At 39.9% G+C, this 23,130-nt stretch overlaps 1 protein-coding gene across 20 annotated transcripts in view; it reads left to right on the top strand.

Annotated features, from left to right (window-relative positions):
• cacna1aa (calcium channel, voltage-dependent, P/Q type, alpha 1A subunit, a) overlaps positions 1–23,130 on the top strand; it is a 168,740-nt gene that overhangs the window by 76,601 nt on the left and 69,009 nt on the right. For 19 of the 20 annotated variants that reach the window (XM_049467678.1, XM_049467676.1, XM_049467677.1 and 16 more), the window contains 7 exons: positions 236–723; positions 4,368–4,714; positions 6,162–6,300; positions 7,494–7,623; positions 7,878–7,937; positions 8,379–8,485; positions 22,845–22,944. In XM_049467678.1, coding sequence (XP_049323635.1) covers positions 236–723; positions 4,368–4,714; positions 6,162–6,300; positions 7,494–7,623; positions 7,878–7,937; positions 8,379–8,485; positions 22,845–22,944 — 1,371 coding nt within the window. The remainder of the gene's footprint in view (positions 1–235; positions 724–4,367; positions 4,715–6,161; positions 6,301–7,493; positions 7,624–7,877; positions 7,938–8,378; positions 8,486–22,844; positions 22,945–23,130) is intronic. The other variant, XM_049467680.1, reaches the window with a different exon arrangement.

Genomic DNA, 23,130 nt, shown 5'->3' with positions numbered 1-23,130 from the left:
TCTTTGACCTTTGGAAATCAGGTTAAAAAAATGGTTTAGCTGTTTGAAGTAGGAATGACTTGACTAGGAGTGCCCAGACTTTTGCATGCCAACTAAAAAGGAACGCGTGTGCTATGGTAATTTGTTAGGTTTATTAAAGTTCTGTAAAGTATGTCCAAACTTGCAACAGTTGCTACGAAACAACAAATTTGTATACAGTGTAGAATCCCCTTGCTAACTTTTTACGTCTTGTCAGGTGTCTTATTCTCGCCACATCCGTCCCGACATGAAGACCCATTTGGACCGACCGCTGGTTGTGGACCCTCAGGAGAACAGGAACAACAACACCAACAAAACGCAACCAGGCGAGTCTCAGCGCAGCGGTCAGGAGCTTCTCCACAAACCTCCCGCCTTCCATCCCCCTGGGCCAGGACGGCCACTGGAAAGAGGAGAGTCCACAGAGTCCAACCGGAGCCGCAGAGACCCCGACAACCAGGCCAGCACACGAACCTCACCGTGTGGCAATGAGGGGCCGGAGGGAGGCACAAGAGAGCCCCACCGCAGGCGAACGTGTCAGAGCGGACAGAGCGGGCGCTCACGCCAGCACCGGAAGACAGAGGGAGGGACAGAGTGCGAGCACGGTGATGGGGTGGAGCGCAAGCAGAGACGGCACCGTCATGGTGACAAAGAGGGGAAGAGGGAGAGAGGAGAGCAAGGAGAGAGAGTGCGGCATCGAACCCGGAAGTAAGTGAGGGAGAACTTATTGTGTAAATGCCACAAGTATGGCATGGCACGGAAGTATTGCAAGGAATAGAGACAGGAGTTTGCAGGATTCTTATTTAGACATTTAGGGTCCTTAGACATTTAGGGTCCTATTTTAGCGATCTTTAGATGAGCCATCAATTTTATTACTATATTACTAGGAATGACCATCTGACTGGTGACTGTTGTCAGGATTCAAATTAGTCAGTTGCGTTCAGTGTTTTTTGCTACCAAGATAGCAATACATCAGAAATTTACCCAAACATACCTCATTTTCAGTCCTCCATCTGGAAGTGGTGTCTACGCCCATCAGTGTAGATATATTTGTAAACCCTGTCACTATTCTAACGGCTCAGGCACAAGGGGTGAAAAAAGACTGTTTGTGGGGTGTAAGATGTTAATCAACACAGATTTCTATCATGAAAACTGTTTTTTGGGTGATTAAAGCACTTCTGTTTATTTACAGTAAGCTTAGATTTCCAATATTTTGTCTAAAGGTGAGTTTTCAGTGAAGTTTCTCCAGCACACTAAGGCTGGGTGCAGCAGCATTAGCATTAGCCACTTATTCCAGAACTAGCAGGATAGCGGTAGACTGAGGTACCTCGAGTGTTCCGGTAATCCAGGGGGCTATTAGCTAACAGTTCATCCCAGGTTAGTTACATTACATTACATTACATTACATTACATTTCATTTGGCAGACGCTTTTGTCCAAAGCGACTTACAATAATGAAGTACAAAAGTAATAGGAATTTAGATAACCCATTTTTAGATAGGGCTTAAAGGAGGTCGAAGGGAAATAAAGGGATAGAGAAGTGAAGGAGGGGAATAAGGAAATGGGGTTAGAAGTAGTTAGTGTGTTAGAGGTGTTAGGAGAGTAAGTGCTCTTTGAAGAGCTCTGTCTTCAGGAGTCTCTTAAAGATAGCGAGAGATTCTCCTGATCTGGTAGTGGAAGGTAGTTTGTTCCACCATTGGGGAACTCTGTATGAGAACAGTCTGGATTGCTTTGTGTGAGTGTTTGGCAAAGCGAGGCGACGTTCATTGGAGGAGCGCAGCGGCCGGGAGGTAGCGTAAGCCTTCAGGAGCGAGTGCAGGTAGGAAGGAGCCTGTTCTGTCAGCACCTTGTAGGCGATTGTAAGAGTTTTGAATTTGATGCGAGCATCAACTGGTAGCCAGTGGAGCTCAATGAGCAGCGGGGTGACATGTGCCCGTTTTGGTTGGTTGAAGACCAGACGTGCTGCTGCATTCTGGATCATTTGGAGTGGTTTTACTACGCAGGCCGGGAGGCCAGTTAGCAGGGCATTGCAGTAGTTGAGGCGTGAGATGACGACTGCTTGTACCAGGAGTTGGGTGGCCTGTTGCGTCAGAAACTGTCTAATTTTCCTGATGTTATAAAGCGCGATGCGGCAGGACCGAGCAACCGAGGCCACATGGTGCGTGAAGGAGAGCTGGTCATCAACCATAACACCCAGGTTCCTAGCAACCTTTGTCGGTGAGAGAGAGAGAGAGTCGATGCTTATAGAGAGGTTGTGTTGAAAAGATGGTTTTGCTGGTATGACCAGAAGTTCAGTCTTTGAGAGATTTAATTGAAGGTGATGCTCCTTCATCCAAGAGGATATGTCAGAGAGACACGACGATATCCGTGCAGAGAGAGAGTTATCTTCAGGTGAGAATGACAGGTATAGCTGGGTGTCATCACCAAAGCAATGGTAGGAAAAGCCATGAGTGGATAACCTGACCAAGAGAGGCAGTGTATATTGAGAAGAGAAGGGGACCCAGTACCGAACCCTGGGGAACCCCAGTGGATAGGGAGTGGGCTGAGGACAGCTGTCCTTGCCACGACACCTTGAACGAGCGCCCAGTGAGGTATGATCTAAACCATGACAGCACATTGTCTGAGATCCCCATGTTTGAAAGTATAGTTAGGAGGAAGTCGTGGTTGACCGTGTCGAAGGCGGCCGAGAGGTCCAGCAGAATGAGCACTGAGGACTGACCTGCAGCTCTAGCAGTTTTCAACGCTTCAGTCACAGACAACAGAGCCGTCTCGGTAGAGTGTCCTTTTTTGAATCCAGATTGGTTCTGGTCCAGGAGGTCATTCTGGGAGAGGAAGCCAGAGACCTGATTTAAAACTGCTCTCTTGAGTGTTTTAGAGAGAAAGGGTAGTAGTGAGACCGGTCTGTAGTTATCAACCTGGGCGGGGTTGAGAGAAGGCTTTTTAAGCAGTGGTGTCACATGTGCTTGTTTGAAAGCAGTTGGGAAAACACCAGAAGTTAAAGAGGCATTGATGGTGTGAGTGATAGCCGGAATGATTGCAGGTGCGATGGTTTGTAGTAAGTTTGAGGGAATTGGGTCAAGCGGACACGTAGTAGGACGGCTACGTGTTAGGAGAGCCAGTGTCTCGTTCTCAGTGAGAGAAGTGAACGAGGAGAGCACAATGCCTTCGGTGGAGGGACACCGGGCTGCAGAGCATGTAGTAGGACTGCTACATGTTACATCAGTAAACTGGTTGCTGATAGCTGCCACTTTTCCAGTAAAGAATGATGCAAGTGTTTCAGCAGTAAGGCATGTAGCCGGAGGAGGAGGAGGAGGGTTCAGTAGTGATTTAAAAGTAGCAAATAGTTTCCAGGAGTCTGTGAGGGAGCTGAATTTATTGTGATAAAATTCAGTTTTAGCAGTCGTGATGCTGGCTGAGAAGGAAGCCAGGAGCAGTTGGTAGTTTTTTAGGTCTGCTTGTTTTTGGTTTTTATGCCATTTTCTTTCGGCAGCTCGGAGTTTGGAACGTAGTTCCCTCAGTGAGTTATTTTTTAGCCATGGCCTTAGCGCTGGAGAAACGTTACTGAAAACTCACCCTTATAGCGCTGTGGCTTTATAGTCTGTAAAAAACGATACTGTAATTAGTTATACCAAGTTGAATTTCAGTATGTGGTATAATATATGTAAAAGTGAAGTAATATAAAATAAAAGCAATGAAGAAGAAAGTGCCAAAGTTGCCTGTGCTGAGATATCCAAAATGCTTACCCAAAAAAGACTCATTTTGTGAGCGCAGTTGCAATCAATGCAATTAGCCAACAACACAATGCGAATGTAATGGGTAGAGCTACTCATGTTGGGCTGGTGCCTTGCAGAGACATGCAGTGACATATAATTATGCTTAGCAACACTTCACCACGTCCTGTTAGTAGAAAATGGGTTAGTATGTTAATATTTCCTGTATTAACCTACCAGATCTAGTGTTAATCTTGTAGTGTTAGTGTGTAGTAGGCAATGATGTAGCCTTAGTTTCTAAGCCATTTCTTGATGACATTTGTTAAATCAGCAGTCCCTAAGATTCTTTAGCTTTAATTAAAAGCAGTAGTATAAAGTTGGAAGGGGACAAAGTATTCTGATTAATGCTGTCAGTCTTATTGTACAACCATCTTTGCAATTTCTTACACATTCATTTTAAAAACAGAGTGGTCTGGTAGATGTGTTGGATGTATTTACTTTCTACAGAATCTCCTATATTTCCTGTACAATTACATGCTATCAACAGAGAAGTCTCTAAATCCCTGAATCCCCAAATCTTTTGTTTTAAATATAATTGATATTAAATTCAAGGGGATTTAAGTATATGCTTTCTCTCGTTTAGGGACGGTCCTACCCTTTCCACCACTCGGCCCATTCAGAAGACTCTGTCCAGGCAGGATAGTCAGTACAGCGAGGATCTGGACAACGTCATGAACAGCAAGCTGGCCACTCAGCCACTGGTGCCCTCGTCCACCCGCAAACACTCCACACCCCACAGCAGCCTGCTGAGCCTGACCAACAGCACCCATGGCACCCACCTGGGAACAGAGAGCAGCCTCATCCTCACCAACCCAACATCCACCACCACAAACCTCGCTAACCTTGCCCATTTCTCTAATCTGGACAAGCCTGACTACACCTCCATAGACATGCCGCCCATATTCCCGTCCCACAACGCCATCCTACAGGGTAGGAAATATTTCTTGCATACAAAGTAACATCTTCTTACGTTTGTAAATAAGTATTATAATAAATATATACTGCTGTAATTATATACTGTAATATACTGTAATTTTCTACTTAGAGCTTTTGTTAATTGACTTGATTTGATCATCTCTTGGATATTAATTGTATTGTTCATTCTTGATGTTCTACAGCTTTCTCAGTCATTTTAGAATCTTCTACAGCTCCGGTCATCATTCTGGACACAAACTCCTTACGGCTGTTCTTACTGCTCTTTTCTACAGCTTTCAATTAAATGTTTTAAGTCTTTGCAGAGATATGTTAAAATTATGTAAAATGAGCAGTTAGAACTTATATCTATATTATTAGGGATGGGCAGCATTGATACATTGATAGAAACATTTTGGGCTGATGAAATGGCTTCATATTTTGTATCAAAATATTTCAGAGTTTTGTCTTTTTGTAGTTTAAGTATATATTTAAAAAAACTTTCTGTGAGATGTCTATGTGATGATATCAACAAATGCTAAATTAGGTGTGCAGTCTCTGAACAGAGATGAAAGTGATAAGCTGCTCTCCAGTATCAACAACATACTCTCCTCTCCTCTGCTCTCTTCAGGCTATGTTAAGTTTGCATTGCTTATGCACAAAAACAAAAATAAAGAGAGACCAACAGACTGAACAGCTATAGTATATAAGCAATTATAGTATAATAGTATATACTATTAAAATGATGTGCCACTTTTCCCATTTGAAAAATATTTTAAAATGACAAAAATACAGAAATGTATTTTGATACATGGCATGGCTGTTACATTTACAGTTAGAGTATTTAGGTATCTTATTTTTAATGTTCTTGTATACATGCCCATCCCTGAGAATTGCACTGTAATTGTATTATTAAAACATAGACTTTATCTTCAAACAAAGTTCAAGGTGCTTAATATAATCAAAAAAGTAATGAGCAAAAATTAGAAATGTTGCTCACTGGGAGTAAAGACTATAAGGAACTACAGAAGCAAGCCAAGGAACCCTTCTATCCAAAAAGTGAAACATATCTTATTTGCCACAATACCCATCACATTGTAGGTTATTTTTTTCTTTCCTTTTTGTAGCAAATAAAGCATTTTTGGATAGATGAATAAGAGAAGTTAACATAGGAATAGGAATAAGATCATCATAATAGGAATAAGATCATCTGAACAGCCATTTTAAACATGTTGCATGTGGCTGGGCAGAATCTGTTTTTTTAGGCTTTTTTAAATCTCTCCAAAATGAAAGATTGAACCGATTTTTCCACAAAAGGACAGTATTGCTGTGTCAGTGTAGTCCATATAAAGGGCCTTTGAGAATCTTGTGCTGAATAATTGTTCTGCAGGTTGGTCTGATGTCCTTTGATGTGTGAAAATCTCAGCCTCAGCTTTTTCCTTTGCTGAACTTTTCCATCCCACAGTCAATAAGAATGCGAACACAGAGCCACTGCCGAAGAAAGAGGATACAAAATGTGACGACGACGATGATGAAAAAGATGATGGCGGGCCTAAACCCATGCCTCCCTACAGCTCCATGTTCATCCTGTCTACTACCAACCCGTGAGTTTACAGCGTCCAAACTAACCTGTAAATCTGAAACACTAATATAACTTCAGAAGGATTTAGATACAGTGAATCAAAACATAAATGAATTAAACTGAGTAGTACCTCTGTTAAGATCTAAATCAGTAAATTAACCAATACATTATTAGTAATCTTAATTACACAGTACACAGAGCCTGGTATTAAATATGAAGCAGTTGTAGTTATCGGATGTTTCTGGTCTCACGTTTTTGCTATAATTCTACAGAGTTTGCAAATACCTATCTGTGATTTTCTTAACCTCAGCTACAGGCCTCATCCAACATGGCTACCAGCTTTGTCCAGCATCACCACACGCTGTGCTAGCCCACCAGATACAGGCGTCAAACTGCATCACTAACGCAGCATTAGCACACTGGTTACACATTTTGTACAATACTGCTACCTCAGCATTAACACACCTACTACAGGTGTCATACATTATCACTACTGCACCATTGACTTTCAGCCTTATCCCACATTGCTACCCAGCATTAGCATACTGGCTACGGTCTCTATCCACATTGCCACCGGCCTCATCCAGCATCTCTACCTCTGTGTTAGTAGATCAGCTACCTGCCTACTGCAGCCTTAGCAATGCCCAAATAACTATCTTTTTCCATGTGGAACAGACATCAGAACGATAACCTTCTGTATTCATAATCATTTGTCTCTTCAGTGTCTCTTCCTTTTCTTGCTGTAGTGTAGTGTAGTGTACTGTGCATTCTCTCCATTTGATTTATAACAGACATGTGAGAACAGTTCACTTTGTTCTTCCATTAAGTATTGTAAATATTAAATGAATGGAAGATAAACTGATCTCTTAAACACAAATTTAAAGATGAACCTAAAGATTAATGTTTAGACTGAAAAGGGAAAACAGCCCATGCAAAAATTAGGGACCTGTTCTGCTGTTGAGCATCACCTGTACAATAATGTAGCATATTATAAAGAGAAATAAATAAAAATGGTGATCTAAAGTGTGCTAATTCCTGCCTGCATTTGTTACGGTTCATAGACTAAGTACTGTTTGTTTCTGGATATGGCTGTATATGTTTTATTATGCTTATAAACAATAGTTATTTTTGTTAAATTTTGATGTGTAGCGCCCATAATGTATAGGAGTTTAATATCTGTAACATCTTTATTTCTCTTTTCTTTGTGTGTTGTAGGTTTCGGAGATTGTGTCACTATGTTGTGACTCTGCGGTATTTCGAGATGTGCATTCTGCTGGTCATTGCTATGAGCAGTATTGCTCTGGCTGCTGAAGACCCTGTGTGGCCTGACTCCCCCCGAAATAATGTGAGCCTTAAGTCTTGTTTCTTAACACATGTGCCGTAAAGCTGTGCCTCTGTAATTCCTCGTTCCTAGCTTATCTTCCTTTCTGTATTTACGGTTACAAAAGAAATGGCCTGAATTACTACATTGATTACAAACGAAATGTCTATATTGTGCAATAATGATCACAATTCTAGCCACAATCTAACTAATATTCCAGTCTGCTTAATTTGCATCTGTGCTTTATCGTAACACCATATATTCCGTGCTGTCTGCAGGTCCTGCGTTACTTTGACTATGTTTTCACGGGTGTGTTCACCTTTGAAATGCTCATAAAGGTAAGATTTCTGAACATCTGTGAAACTTACATATTAAAATGTGTTCATATGTTGTTTTACGTATATGTATATGCATTTTTAATCTTTTGTTTTGCATATTTTTTTGACCCAGCTCATGCCAGACTGAGCCAAAACATAGTCAGGGCCACATTTGACAGTAATGAACTGTTGTAGAAACTTTAAGAGCAAAGACATCGTTTATGTATTACATGTGTGTGGCAATCTCAGGGGTCCAAGCAGTACTTTTCATCATTGAGACGCTACATCACTTGACATATTTGAAATATTTTTAATCTGACTCTTGAAATTATTTCCAAAGGATGTGTTAAATACTCTAATGAGACTCTTTTATTCATAAGAAGTTACCATTTTGGAGGATACAAGTTTTTTTTTTGTAAGAGTGACCGAATACTGTATATATACTCTTTATCTCTCTTTCAGATGGTAGATCTAGGTCTAGTGCTTCATCAAGGCTCTTATTTTCGTGACCTTTGGAACATTCTGGACTTTATTGTGGTTAGTGGTGCCCTGGTGGCCTTCGCCTTCACGTAAGTGTCTTTCAGGAAGACCCCCTCCCTCCCCACTATCCCCTTCATTCTCCTTGCCCACCCTTAGCCCACGCCTGCTGCCCTGCCCTGTCAACCTCTACCAGCCAAACGACACAGTGCAGCCAGCACAGCCCCCGGCACCTTTGAGAGCGAAACTTTCTCATTTTCTGTCCCTCTTCTCTTACTTTTAATCACTCTATCACTCTCATTCTCTCAAATTCTGTTCGGTTGCTCCTTTATTTATTAAAAGAATGCAGAACCATTTTTGTGAAATACATATTTGTTTAAGCTTTCTTTTTTCATGGAACACTTTGTAGCATTTATTTTTATTATTTATTATTTATTTTTCGTGTCCAATCTAATAATATAGACACGATTATTGATATTCTTAGAATGTATCCGAGTTAAATCAGTTAGCCAACAACCAGTAAAACACCAGCACATTTTTATTGATATCAAGCTAAAAATATTCCTTTCCAACAATTTCTTTTCATATTTAATTTGTTTGCATTAATGTACGCTAGACAATACAATGGCAAAAGCCTCATTAATAACAACCTTTCTGTTGAGCGTACTTAAATCCTTACACGCTCCTAACGTAACACATCCCATCGGTGAAAAGCCTTCAGGATCCTCTGAATGTAGGGATGAGGTGGATCTGATCAGAGATACAATACAATCTCTGCAGGAGCTTCAGTAGGAGCTAAACTCATTATCAGTCAGTTATTGTGCATATTTTAGTACAGGAAATGCATTTTTTTTTCTTCATTTTTCAAAGTCAGCGTTCGTTCAGCATTTTAGCTGCACTCATTTTGTATGTTTGGTGTATCCTTCCTCCCTCCCTTCCTCTCTCCCCTCTTCTTCACTCATGAATGCTAGAGCATCTGCCTGTTGCCAGCCCTACCGTAACCCCTTGCCCTCATTTTCGTGGGGGTGGCGACCCCGGGCACCTTTAACCCTTTAGTGCCCAGGCCACCTGAACTTCCCTGAAGTGGAACCATACCAGGTAGAGAACATGGGGAGGAGTGGAGGAGGTAGTAAGAGGTAAGGAGAGGGGGTTGGTTGGCTAAAGGATTCAGTGTCATAGAAGCATGTTAAAACTACTTTTAGATTCCTTTGACTTAACAAGTGTCAGATGCTGGGGTCCAAGCACCCCCAGCATTAATAAGAAATTAATAAGAATGGCTACTGTTGGTAGTCACTGTGAGAAGACACTGTAAAGGTTTAGCATATGACATTTGCCTGTGGCAATCTCTATGGCCCAAACATTTCTTATCACCATAAAACTATGGTAGTGGGCTCTTGTATGTGCAATGAGAGCTAGCCACATATTACATATTACTTTACAAATGGCGATTTCTGGGGACCCTTACCATCACTTACCATCATAGAACTACAATGGTCATCAGCTGTTGTAAATAACGTAAGATCTTAGCCACATTTTACATATAACTTCACAAGCAGCAAATACTGGCAAATACTTTTTGTCATAATGAAGCCACAAAAGTTGTGATTTGCTGTAGATGCTATAAGCCAGAGTTCACATATAGCAGTACAAGTGGCAGTTGGTGGGGTTCCATCATACAATATGGAGTCCATAAAACACCAGTGATGGCCAGTGATTTATAATGGCATCGGTCCCTTGTTTTAACTGTGCATATTTGTATTTGCAGAGGTTTTTTTTAAATGTACTATTTGTAACCTTTCCACAACAATAACTCTTGTATTTCAGTATCATAATGCATTAGAATGCAGTATAACAGAATAATGCTTATATTTTGGAAGGTGTGCTAGGTTTAAAAGAAAAGCCAACAACTCCTTACTGTACATCAGGTTTGAGAGCATGACAAAATAAGAAACAAAAAGAGAGAGAATATTTGCAGAGTATGAAATGTATGTTTAAGGCTTGGGAAGCCCTCCATCTGCATGTGGTTGGACTTCAGAGGTGAGAAAGCTGAGCATGTATTGCAACGCTGAATGCTGAGCAGGAATGGAAAAATGCTATTTATACTCAAATTCAGAAAACTGAATAAAAATACATTTCCACATGTATGTTCCTGTGTGAAAACATCCTTTTCAATCTGTTTGAGAAATAAATGTAATGGTAGTGGACTTTTTAAGCGCCATTTATGAAATTTAATATACACTTGTTTAATTTAGGATTGTTTAAAAAAGGCTGATGAAAGGTGTCCACAGTGAACTCATACATCTGGCTTACATGTCTAATGTATACAGACTGACAGCGAAAAACAGTAACTGCATAATGAATGTCAAATAATTGTAATTACTTAATCTTACATCTGCTTCAGCATGACTCTTGAGAAAAGAGGTGTCCAGTTCTGGAGGGCCACAGTGCAGCTTGATTGGGACGTTTCCCTCCTCAAACACAACTGATTACTACAACTACAGTGCAGGTAGTTTGTAGGTTTAGTTAATGTGTTTGAACAGGAAAATCAGGCCTCCATTACACGAGATGGACATTGGTGCCTTAAAATGGCCTTTTCCTCCTTTAGAATGACCCCCTACATCCTTAGAATGACCACCTACTCCCCTAGAATTACGCCTGCTCCCTTGAAGTGACCCCTACTTTGTAGGAGTGTAACAATGCACAAAATGTAAAATTCAGATGTCTCGCAATGTATTGATCATTATAGGTACATGAAAACATGCTATGTGATTTTCATGAACGTTTACAGGCGTTCATTGCTATCTTTGCAACAATAAACAGAATACAAAATAAAATAACATTGTTTTTCCTGTAAATGACCACATACTCACATATCTTTACAGTGTGAATGAGCAGGTTAGTTTCCTTGTCTGAAATGTGCAGAAGCACTGCACTGTTAAAATGCCAAATAAATAGCACCAGCCTCTTAAAGGGAATGCGCTTAGTCAAACTGCACGCTGCATGGTTAATGGCTCACCTATAGAACGCAAAAATAGGGTCCTTAAACTGTTATATAACAATGTTGACTCATTTTATATGCAGCCTAAAATTAACGTTACCCCAGACAAATGTTGGAAGTTTTATAGCTAATATAAGGGCGTTTTCACACCAGCATTATTGGGTCTGGTTAAAACAGACTCTGGTTTGTTTGTACCCTTACTGCGGTTTGAAGGAGCAGGTGTAAAAAACAGTAATCACACTCGTGTGCGGATCACAACACCTGGACCAAGACCTGCTAGAGGAGGTGGTCTCGGTCTGGTCCCATTCGAACTCTGGAGCGGTTTGCTTGTGGTGTTATTTGAGCTAAACTGCTGATAAGGCGCAGTTTAATCTGATATATTAGCCAGATAACACAAATTACCACAGCTATGAACAAATGCTGTCTCTGCTGCTCAATGCTAAGCTGTTTTACACTGAATGCCACATGTGCTGCATTCACTACTCACTGTGTTTGAAAGCGCAGCGATTCAGTGTTCTGTGTTAAAGCAGCTTCACACTGCACAGATATATACGCTCGGGTACACAGAATCTTTTTGCTATATTTACATTCTTGCTCCCGTACCAGATAGTGCTGACCACTCAGATAAGACAATGTGCTTGCGTGGTTTATTGGTGCGTCTTTTGGTGCTTTTAACTTTGTGTCTGCATGAAACCAAACCAAACAAAGGGAAAAAACGCTCCAAGTAAACGAACTGACTCAGCAGTTATCTAGCCTGCAAAAAGCCTTTAGAGCATCTGAAAAGGCTAAAAGCTAATGCTAGGCTGACTAGCTGCAGTCTTTAGCTAGCTAACAACATACAGTTTTGACTTGACATTAAGAGGTCCCTGATAGGACAGTAACCCTACCCTTATCTTATTTAGGGCAATAACTTTTTTGGTAATATAAACAAAACAGTTTAATCACTTCAAGGATATGCTACTGCAAAAAGCATGTAGCAATTTTAAGCTTTAAGTATTTAGGACTGTGTTTACAGTAGTTTTCAGTTCCTGTGCGTTTAAAAGGAGAGCTTTGCCTTTATACGATGTGCATTGTATTATTACAACCCTACAAAGTTGTCCCCTAGCACCCTCCTTCCCCTGACCACTTTGCCTGGTAACGCTACACTCAAGTGAGTGTTTAGGATGTTATGCCTGATAGTCCCTGCTTTCCTTCTCTCCTTCTCCCTGCTTTGTCCTCTCTCTCTTTTACTCTCTCTCTGTTTCTTTTCATGCTAAAAGAACCCCAGGTGCTCCGGGGTGTCGGTGGCGCCCCCTGGCTGCGAGTGTCCATGACTGTTTTGTGTTTTAATCTCCTCTTGCAGGGTGTCTGTGTTTCTGTGCCCTTATCTGTGTGTTTATCCGTTCAAGTGTTTGCACTAGATTAGGTGTCCACATATAAAGACGATGTAGGGAGGGGGTACACCATCGGGTTCTTTGGGGGGAATGTTGATGTGTTTTAATCCTCCTCCGCCAACAAAAGTCCATTCTTTCCCTGTCTCAGTCTTTCTGTGTCTTCTTTCCCTCTGTGTCTGTGTTTGTGTCTTTTCTATGTGTGTATGTGTGTCTCTCGCTCTCCGTGTCTCTCTCTCTCTCCCTCTATTACTGGCCTACACACAGTGGAGGAGGTGGTGGTGGAGGAGGAGAGGGGTAATGTCTCTTTCTCTCTGTCTCTTTCTCTCTCTCTCTGATTCTCTCTCTCTCTCTTTATCTGTCCCTCTTTCTTTCTTTCTTTTTTCTTTCTTTATCTATTTTTCCTACTGTCTTTCACGGCTGTCACGATTCATCGATCAAACCCGATTAACCAATGAAAAAATATCTTCTTGATGAATCGGAAAAGTTTAGTTGGTGGTTTGCATGATGATAACGCACCTTTAAATGTGGATGTTGCTCTCCTAGAGACAGTGCCTGAAGCACACACCCATTTCTTTGAGATTTTAGGCCTTTTAACCCTTTAACATGCCTTGTAACTGCATGGTTCTCCTTTTTACAGTTAATAGCTGTAATAAACACTCTTATTCTGTTCTCATTCTGTTTGTCCTTATCCCCCTTCTAAAACAGAGTGTGACATGATGATTTCATCCTCTCAGTGGCAGTATCGTGAACTGGCATCATTGTCTCCATCATTAGTGTGATGCAGTTCTTTGGAAATCTACTTCAAAGTGCACATAAAGTTGAGGATAGAAAAGTGTATGTGAGCACTTGGTAGAGTTGCTTAGTTACAAATAAACAGAATTGGATACTAATTTTAGCTCAGCCTAAACTGCATAAGATCATTTCGCCAATTTCCTTGCTAGACTAAATTGTTTGTAATTTGGGTTTGATTTGATATATATTGTAGCCTGTAACTTCTTAAACCTCTTGCAACCATCAGTGGTTACTTTTTATACAGTGTACCATTTTAAACATTTAATAGAAACAAAATAATCTGTTTTGTTACTTACTTAGGCTGTAATTTATTAATTATTAACATGTAAATATTTATTTCTATAAATTATATTATAAAGATGAACCAATATCAACATAAATTGTGCTAAACCGAAGCCAAAGAAAGTGAAATATTATAGAATAAAAATCATGACTTTTGCCATTTTTTTCACCATTAAATTAATTAAATTGTCTCAATTATTTTGTATTTCTTTTGTATTTTTTGTAATTACAGAACTACAGTTTATATTTAATATTTATTAAACACTTAACCTTTTTAATAACCTAGTAGACAAACCAACAAAGCACAAAACATTTACCTAAGCAGTGCAATTTTTATATAATAAAAATATTATTTTCCTTAGCTAGAGGAAACAATGAAATGTGACTTATGTTACATTTTCTAAAAAAAAAAATTAATTATTGTTTAGTATATGTTTTTCTATCTTCAATACACCAATTCAGTTGAACCCTGAAATATAGCTATCATATAGCAATTGTAATATACAGTATTACAGTGACTCTTCAGTTTGGCTTGTTCCCTATAATTACCCTAACTGGGCAAGTCAACAAGCAGGTTGACTTGCTGTCTTTATAAATCAATAAAAAACCTTAAATGTTGCTAAATAAAAATCTTGCAATGTAATTTTACCAGTATATATAATATATACATATATATTATTTATTATGTGACTGTTAAAGGGTTAAATTATTTTTAAGGTCTTTTGCTTGATTAGTCGTCAAAGTCTGACTCAATTTCTAATCCCAGTGTCGATTGTGACAGCCCTACTGCCTTTCTCTGTCTGTCTTGCTCCTCATGCCTGCCCTGCCTGTCACATGGCTGGCTTCTACTCCTTTTTTTCGACTGACCCCTCTCATAATGCCATGCTCTTTGCCAGTCTCCCCACACATAGGACACAAAAAAACCCAACAAAGCTAAGGCTGGCTTGTTTTCCTCTCTAGCGGTAGCTAGAGTCAGTGGCCTGGCTGAGCAGTTTTCTTTCATGTTGATAGCTAACAATTCAGCTGATCAACTCTTGGTAAACCCAGCAGTATGTGGACACCTAAATGTGTTAACATACATATTTGTGTCTATGTGTTTGTGTGTATGTGTGTGTGTGTGTTTGTTTCTGTCCCAGTGATGGATTGTGATAGATGATAGATCCCGAGTAACCTGTGCATCCTAAGCTGGAAAAGAGGGAATATAAAGGAAAATAGGAAGTAATAAGGGAAAAAAAACATCAATGATTTCAGAACATCAGATTTCTACATGGTGGGCTGACATGATTATTACTCACTGATAGAATGACTGACAGTTTTGTAAGATCATTAAGTTCAAGGAAAGTCCAATTAACATATTATATCACTTATCCTTGATGCAGATGATCTTGAATAAGGATCTAAATGAGAGATGATAGGTTAATGTTGCCTACAAACACTTGACTTAGGCTGTCACCTATACAAAGCTTAGTATATTTAGGCACTAAAACATCTCTAATCCAGCTCAAAATACTTCCAGGTTAATTGTTTTGCACATGTTTAAGTTTAAGTTTAAATATATCTTTAACCAAGGTTTTTGACCTTCGTAACGTTTAACCAAGGTTTTAGACCTTCGTAACGTTAGATAGTGGAAAACCAATTAAAGGACTGGAATACCAAAGCAATTCCAAGACAGTTTTCTTAGGATTGCTAAAGGCAAACCAGAACCTGTGTTAGACTGTGACAGACCTTCAAGAACATTTATCAGATTCTAGAATCGTGGTGCACTGTTTAATTATGCACTGACTTCTGCACAAATTTTACTTTAATGGAAGAAAAAGTAAGCTTTGTTCATGTATTTAAAGGAATGGGAATGGTACCCATCTCTGGTCAAGTGTTTGACAGCAAATTTAGCCTAGCATTTTCTATTCTAAAGTGCAAAAGCAACTTTCAGACATCAAGCTTGTAGAAGCTGAATGAATGCTCCATCAAATATATATATATATATATATATATATATATATATATATATATATATATGTGTGTGATTTTTTGGTGAATTAATGCTGAATTTTCGTGGTTGCCTCTCAAAGAATTGTTGGCATTAAATATATTTTTGCTGATTAGCTTCAACACTAAATGCTTTATACCTCAAGGTCTTCTTGAGCATGAAGAGCAGGTTGGCCTAGATATGAATAACTTATTGTTTAAAGCATATATCAAACCCGAGAGTTGATTTATTTAAACAGCTGAAAAGTGTGACATTAAAGAAGGGGATATAATGTGTTCAATTGGGATTCTTCCCAGGTTAAGGCTTCTATCAGTTGTTCTTTTAGTTTTCTACTTTTTGCACATAGCCAAATCCTGAAATAATCAGGCATTTATTTAATATGCATTATGACATACTAAGAAATCATGATCATTTGTAAGAAAAAACACTTTGAGATGCTAAAGGTCTTTAAACATTTGATTTGTTAGTGTATAGACAAGCCGAAAAAAGACGATAGAATGATGCACAGAGAAACAGGCCAGACTGCCTTCAGGCAAGATCTAGACCAGCGCTTGCAAAGATAGAGCTGTAATGTGATTACAGCCAATCAGACTGACCACCTCAGAGTGACTCTGACCACTGAAGATCCATATCAGCTGCTTCCACAAATGCAGCATCCATTCAGGCAGCCATTTATTGTCTGGGGAAGGGAGGAGGCCCAAATAGCTGCACGGTAGAATAGGCATATGCCAGGAGTCACTGTGTCCTCCAGAATGAGGGTGCCAGCATAAGCATACTGTAACTAACTAAACAAAACAGGGTAAAGAAGAAACAAAGAATGTGGGGGTGTCCTCCTCATACACTTTTTTGCATAACCATTTTCGGTTGGTGTACCATTGTGGGTAACTGTGCTCCTGTGTTTCCGTGCTCCATTTCGAAGGGTAAATTAGGGTTTGATTATCCAACTGGGAAAGCAATTTCGGGCAATTCTCTTAGCTCTAAGCTGTGGAACTTTCTACCTGTGATTCAACTGTTGGTCCAGTGGACAATATAGAAAGCTGATCTTTTGGTGTCATGGAGTCGCATAGAAATGAGATGAACAATTTTTTTTTTTTGAGAGCTGTGTGTGTGAATCTATGTATGTATGAAAGTGCGTGAAACTCCAGACCTATGTCCAAAACCACATACACTGTTATGTCATAAATTATTTTATGAGTTGTCTTAATTGCTGGAATTTATCTAATGTATAGGTGGTGAAAGAAACCCATCTGCTTTGATACAACAACAAAAAATGAGTGCCAGTCCAAAAATAGATTTGTCAGCTTATTTAAATAAATCAAATTTTGAGGAAAAAAATCCAGTTCCAGCCAGCGTATCTCAGCCTCACCCAGTCTATACTCTAAGTTGTTCTTGCCAAGTCTTTATGCCTTAACTAACGGACCTCATCACCCACCGTTTCAGCAGTCACAATTGAGTGATGTACATCCTCGAGGTCGACCTGACCTAAGATGATGACTGGTCTCAACTTGTTCGATTAGCCTGTTCTAACCTTAAAACAGACACTATAGGTTTCCATCTGGTAAAATACAATAGTTAGCCCTTGTGGAGCTCAGACACATCTCACAAGATTAAATGTACAATTTTCGTACCAACTCCGAGAAGAGACCTTGAAGCTTATTTCGACCAAAAGTAAAACAGTTTTACCAAAAACGAGAAATGAAAATGTCAAACTGTGTAACATATTGATCATGCTAACTATTGATTAGGAAGAAATACTGATTATTTATTTAATGGAGACTAACCCAAAAAAAAATCTTTCATTTTCTTTCAGTTTATAATTCACTTTACCACTTACCTGTACAAAGCTTACTGTCTGGAAATCGCATATCAATTAAATCATTCACGTTTTTTCTTACTCATAGAACAGTAGAAGAGTGCACCTCCACTCCAAATTTTGTTACCAAATTTTGCAGACATTTTTGGTTGTAACTGTATATTTACAGGCATTACATATGTTTGTGTAGTCCATCAAATCACACTTCTGTGACATTCTGTAGCACAAAACCAAGCAATATTTTATCCATACTGTACTAATAAATGCACTCAAGTATTTAAAATGCTATTTAGTATGTGGTTTTGGACACAGCCCAGGTCTCCAGTTATCTCCATGTGACATAGTTCAGTGTCACATGATGCTGGAGCACAGGATGATGTGAAGTGTAAAAGGAGGCATGGCTCACTAACTCAAATGGCTCGAATCACAGCGGAGTGAATTTACACACAGTATGAGCGTGCATGTCTGCATTACTTACCTTACATCATGCCTTAAAGGAGATTAGTATGACTGTGTGTGTGGATGTGCATATGTGTGTGTGTGTGTGTGTGTAGTGTGAATAAAATGGCACAGTGCTGTTAATGAAAGTGATTTAGGTGGGCTTTTCTGTGCCCTTATAACTGCAGTTTTATAGAACTATTATATGTATTGGTAAGTAATATGTGTGTATGAGTGAAGGTGTAAATGCGTGAGGGTGTGTTTGTGTGTAAGTTTGGGTGTTAGGTATACACACAGGCATGCTTAGGTCAGAACAAATGCAGCCTTACACCTTTAATTTCTCTCTTTCTGCTGTTTGTTTGTGGCTCATATGGATGTTTTTTTCCTCCTGCAATCCTTTTCTCTCCCCCCATGTCCCTGTCTCTGTGTCTTTCTATGTGTGTGTTTGTATGTGTACATGTGTGTATGTGTGTGTCTCTCTCTCTATCTGACTGTCTCTGACCCTATCTCATCTCTCCAACCGGCTACATCTCCAGCGGCGGCAGCGGGTAATGTCTCTCTCTCTCTCTCTCTCTCTCTCTCTCTCTCTCTCTCTCTCTCTCACTTCCACCTGTCTCTTTCTCTCTTTCACTCTTTGCTCTTGATGCTTGTCCTGCCAGTTACACAGCTTTCCTCTCTTTCTTTTTTGAATCTGTCCGTTCGTTTGTCAGTCCGTCCGTCCGTCTGCGGGTCACCCATCTTTCTCTTCTTTTTCTCTCTCTTCTGATTATTACTCTCTTTCTTTGCCTAAGACAGTAGCACAAACACAAGTCAGAGTCAGTTCGCCCTCATAGTTAAAGTGATAACATTGAACTGAAACATGCACTCATTTGTGGCATTTTTGGGCTTTCAATGTTTTACTTGCTAAGTTTTTTTTACATATTTATTGGGTTTCTAAAATCAACACAGGGTCTCCCTCATCAAGTAAAAAAAATCTTATTTAGATGCTTTTGAATAACTATTTAGCAGAACCCTGATTGTATGAAGAGTATGATGCCACCACCACCATGGTTAAAAGTTGAGCATAGTGTTCCTGACATTGAATACCTCAGCTTTTTTGACCTTAAAACCATGACCTTTTATTAAGAATGTTTTTCTTTGTTTGTGTGGTCAGCTCAAGACTTTAGTCAAGGTGGTGATAAATGGTCATTAGTTCATGTTGCACCTTGACCATGTTCTTTTGGTAGCTGTCAGTATCATGGTGACAACAGTTGTCTACCATGGACCTGGTTTTAAGCATAGGACAGGACATGGGAAGGCGATTATAAAAAACTCAAAAGCAACCTCACAGCAGGTTGCTACCACCACCATGCTTACCTACAATTACAGTGATTATAGAGTTGAATTCTACAATGGTACAAATATACAGAAGCTTCACAAACATAATGTACATTTGTAATTTATTTTTCTTTGTCTATGTGGTCAGCCGTAATTTTGAGTTGAACTTATTTTTGGAGTCTGAGCAGTCTCTTAATCTCTTTCAGAGTCTCTCAGTCTCTCTGTAATGCATAACTTTACAGTAACAAGGTTGACATCATGATCAGTCACAGGAAGTTAAGAGGTCTTAACTTTGGCAAGTTGAAGCATTATGCACCACTGTTAATTAATGGTTAAATTAATAACTGTGGGTGTCTTTCTTTTTGACCCTGCATAGATTGCAGAGAACTGTGCCCTTATTATGCTCTAGAAAAAACAAACAATCGAACAAAATCATTGAAAGCCCATCATATTTATGTCCACAATGAGTGTGTGAGTGTCAATTTTGTACTATAACTATATGCTCTTGTAAACCAGTGTAAATAGCCAGGACATATTTATGAATGAAGTTTCTTGCTTCTTTAATAGAAGTAACAGAAGGTTGTACCCCTCCAGTTGTCGTCACAAAGACCACATGTCTGAAATCATTCACTTCAGACTCCAAATATTTTGGCAGATTAATTTGGCAGAAAATAAAAGGAGACAATGAAGGAGTAGAAAAGTAGAAACAGACAGTCAAAGAAACAGGAGGAGAATAAGGATAGAACAAGAAAATGGAGAAGAATATGGCAGTTAAAAGGTTAAAATTAAGTTATTACAGTGCTAGAGACAGCTATACTAGTTATAATAGCAGTAGTTAGTCATGGCTCTACTTCTTACTGCTTTCACCAGCAGAGAGGAGATCAGTGCACTGACCTTTAATCCTGCAGCCTGAGGCTGTTTATCTGCTCAGTGCAAGTCAGGCGGTCGGTACTCAAACACAGCTAGCTGGTCACCAGCAGCACAGCTGGACATTGCAGCTGCACATCCAGATGCCGAAGTGAGTAGCGCATGACCTGCATTAGTAGTTCAGCCTATGTGTTGCCAGGTTTATCAGGACCAAGGAATTAGTCTTACTATTAAAACCACATGCTGGACATTGTGTAGTCTCACTGGTTGTCCTTACATGCACCAGTGCATCCCAGGAACTCATAAAACATAAGACATACCTGATGATTCGGAGATATTCTGACTCAGTCATCTATGTCTGAGGATGTTTTCACACCAGCACCCGGTGTCAGGGTTGTGGTGAGAATGTGATCCGATCTAGATCCGACCCAATCATTAAATATACTATTCAAGTTTGAGTTAAATGGCTGTTCATTGGCTGGCTGATTTATTAACCAGATAATCACTACAGCTATTAACTAATGTACTAAGTTGTTTACACCACAAATGCGGTATGTGCAGAATTTACGGACATGACTGCATGGACATCTGCGCTGCGCATCCCATTGAAAAAAATGTGTTTAAAAGTTTAGCTGCAAAATTTTACACAGAGCAGCTTCACACAGGACAAACATACTGCTGGTCTGGAACACAGGACCTTCTTGTTGTATTCTCTTTCTTGCTCTGACCAGACAAGGCAACATGCTCTCATGGTTTGTTGGGGCACATTTTGGTCCGTTAAGGTTAGTAAATAAATGGATCAATTCATTTGGACAAGAGAAACAAACTACAGGTGTGAAAACGTACACAGATTTTTAAACTTGCCAGCACATCAATGTCAAGGACTGACTGTTCACATGTAGCTTAATATTTATTATATATGTATCCCTATAATGCGCAGCTGTAAACTGCTAGCTGTGTTTGAGTTTTCCATTCACAGAATGTTTCTATTACCATAAGAAACTAAAGGTTAGATTACTGAGATCTGTGAATGTAGAGTTGGTTTTAATGGTGTCTGGACTGTTAGACTCAAGTGTGGGTTTTTATTCCACCTTAAAACGATATGCAGTTCATTTATGACTGCTCTTTATTTTGTCTCTGTTCACACCTGGCATTAATGTCTGCCCTGGGTGTGTCAGCACAAAGTGAATATGTGTATGGGATACAGTGCATCTCAAGGACGCATTGTCTTATGATCACTCAAACCACATTTAGAAGTAGCCAGACATACAACCTCATTGTTATTGTAGTGTGAACAGCAATTTGCTTTTATGCGCCCCAACAGCAAAACAGCACCCCCATTAGCTGTGTCTGTTCCTGCCAGAACATTTATAATAACCAAGATACCACTCTGTCCACTTCTGGTAAGGGGTTTGCTTAGCATGCAAAAATAGCAAGCTAATGGATAAAGGTGATATGCATGGCTGTTGCACAAGCGAAAGTACCATAGGTACCTCGACTCCATTTGGGCTGAGGCCTGTTTGTGCAAAGAAAACTGGAAAACACAGCTACCTAGACACCCCCACCTCACAGGAGACACATTTAAAATGCCAGGTATGAATGGCTGTGCATTTTGGTAATCATTTGTGATTAAACCACGCAGGAAGTGAATGTTAAATGTTAATGACAGATAATAAGGGCCTTTGAGTGAGTGAATGTTTTTTGTTTGTTAACTTTCCCCATATTTGCTATATTTTATTTCATAGACTCAAAAAAGAGGCAAAATAATGAGGTATTTAAAGAGATGAGAATAAAAAAAAAAAAGAAAAAGAGGCTTGACTGGGCATTCCTGCAGTGGGGATGCCTGAGACTGCAGTCTGCCCTGATTGGTGCAGCTCTCATGCTGTTGCCGTTGCGACCCTATGAAACCAGCACGGGGGGGCGGGAGTGAAAAGTAGTAAAAAGTGTGGTGATGAAAGCAGCATGGATTGGGGTTAGCAGTGGATGCTGCATCCACTGAGCTGAGTTTCAACAACAGCATGATCCACGTGTGTGGGTGTGGGTGTGGGTGTGTGTGGAGTTAAATGACTGTATGTGTGTGAGGGTGTGTGTGTGTGTGTTTGTGTGTGTGCGTGTGATGCATTGAATTTACTTGATTCTAATGTGTCATGATGTGAATAAAATGCTGTACTGATTTAATATATTTTATTCAAGTGTATAGATTTGAATCGAGTGAATTCGGTCTATCACTAAGTGTGTGTGTGTGTGTGTGTGTGTGTGTGTGTGTGTGTGTGTGTGTGTACATGCACGCCGAGATGGGCTTGCTAGGCTGACTATAGCAGGCTACACTCTCAGTGTGAGCTGTGGGGATGCAGTGCATTCTGCTGTAACTGAACTGCGGATGAATGTCTAGCAGGCATGTTTACTGACTGGTATGAGCTACTAACACACTAAGTTAGTGCCTGCTTGTGCCAGCCATGGGTACCTAAAACCCCATCAGGTCACCCATGTTGGAATTTGGCACCCACCACGCTCTTTAGCTTCTCACTCTAACCATATTTGTGTTCATGTCTGTGTGTGTTTCTGTGTTGTGGCCGTCCTGCAGTGGAAGCAGTAAGGGGAAAGACATCAGTACCATAAAGTCCCTCCGTGTGCTGAGAGTGCTTCGACCCCTCAAGACTATCAAACGCCTGCCTAAGCTCAAGGTAAGTTACTGAACCTCAGCATTTTGCTGACTACTACATGCTTTTTCTTCACTTTGTACTTATTTGGGTTGTAATACTTGGGTTAGCAAGCTAAAAAGCATGGAAATGTCATGCTAGCTTTAGATAGCAGTTTTCTGAGAGAAAGTACAGTAGTTTTAATAGAATCTCCAAAATGAGCAATTTTAC

This window comes from Astyanax mexicanus, chromosome 19, assembly GCF_023375975.1.
Source record: "Astyanax mexicanus isolate ESR-SI-001 chromosome 19, AstMex3_surface, whole genome shotgun sequence".
NCBI classification, from domain to species: Eukaryota; Metazoa; Chordata; class Actinopteri; order Characiformes; family Acestrorhamphidae; genus Astyanax; species Astyanax mexicanus.
This window is presented reverse-complemented; position numbering and strand designations above follow the sequence as displayed.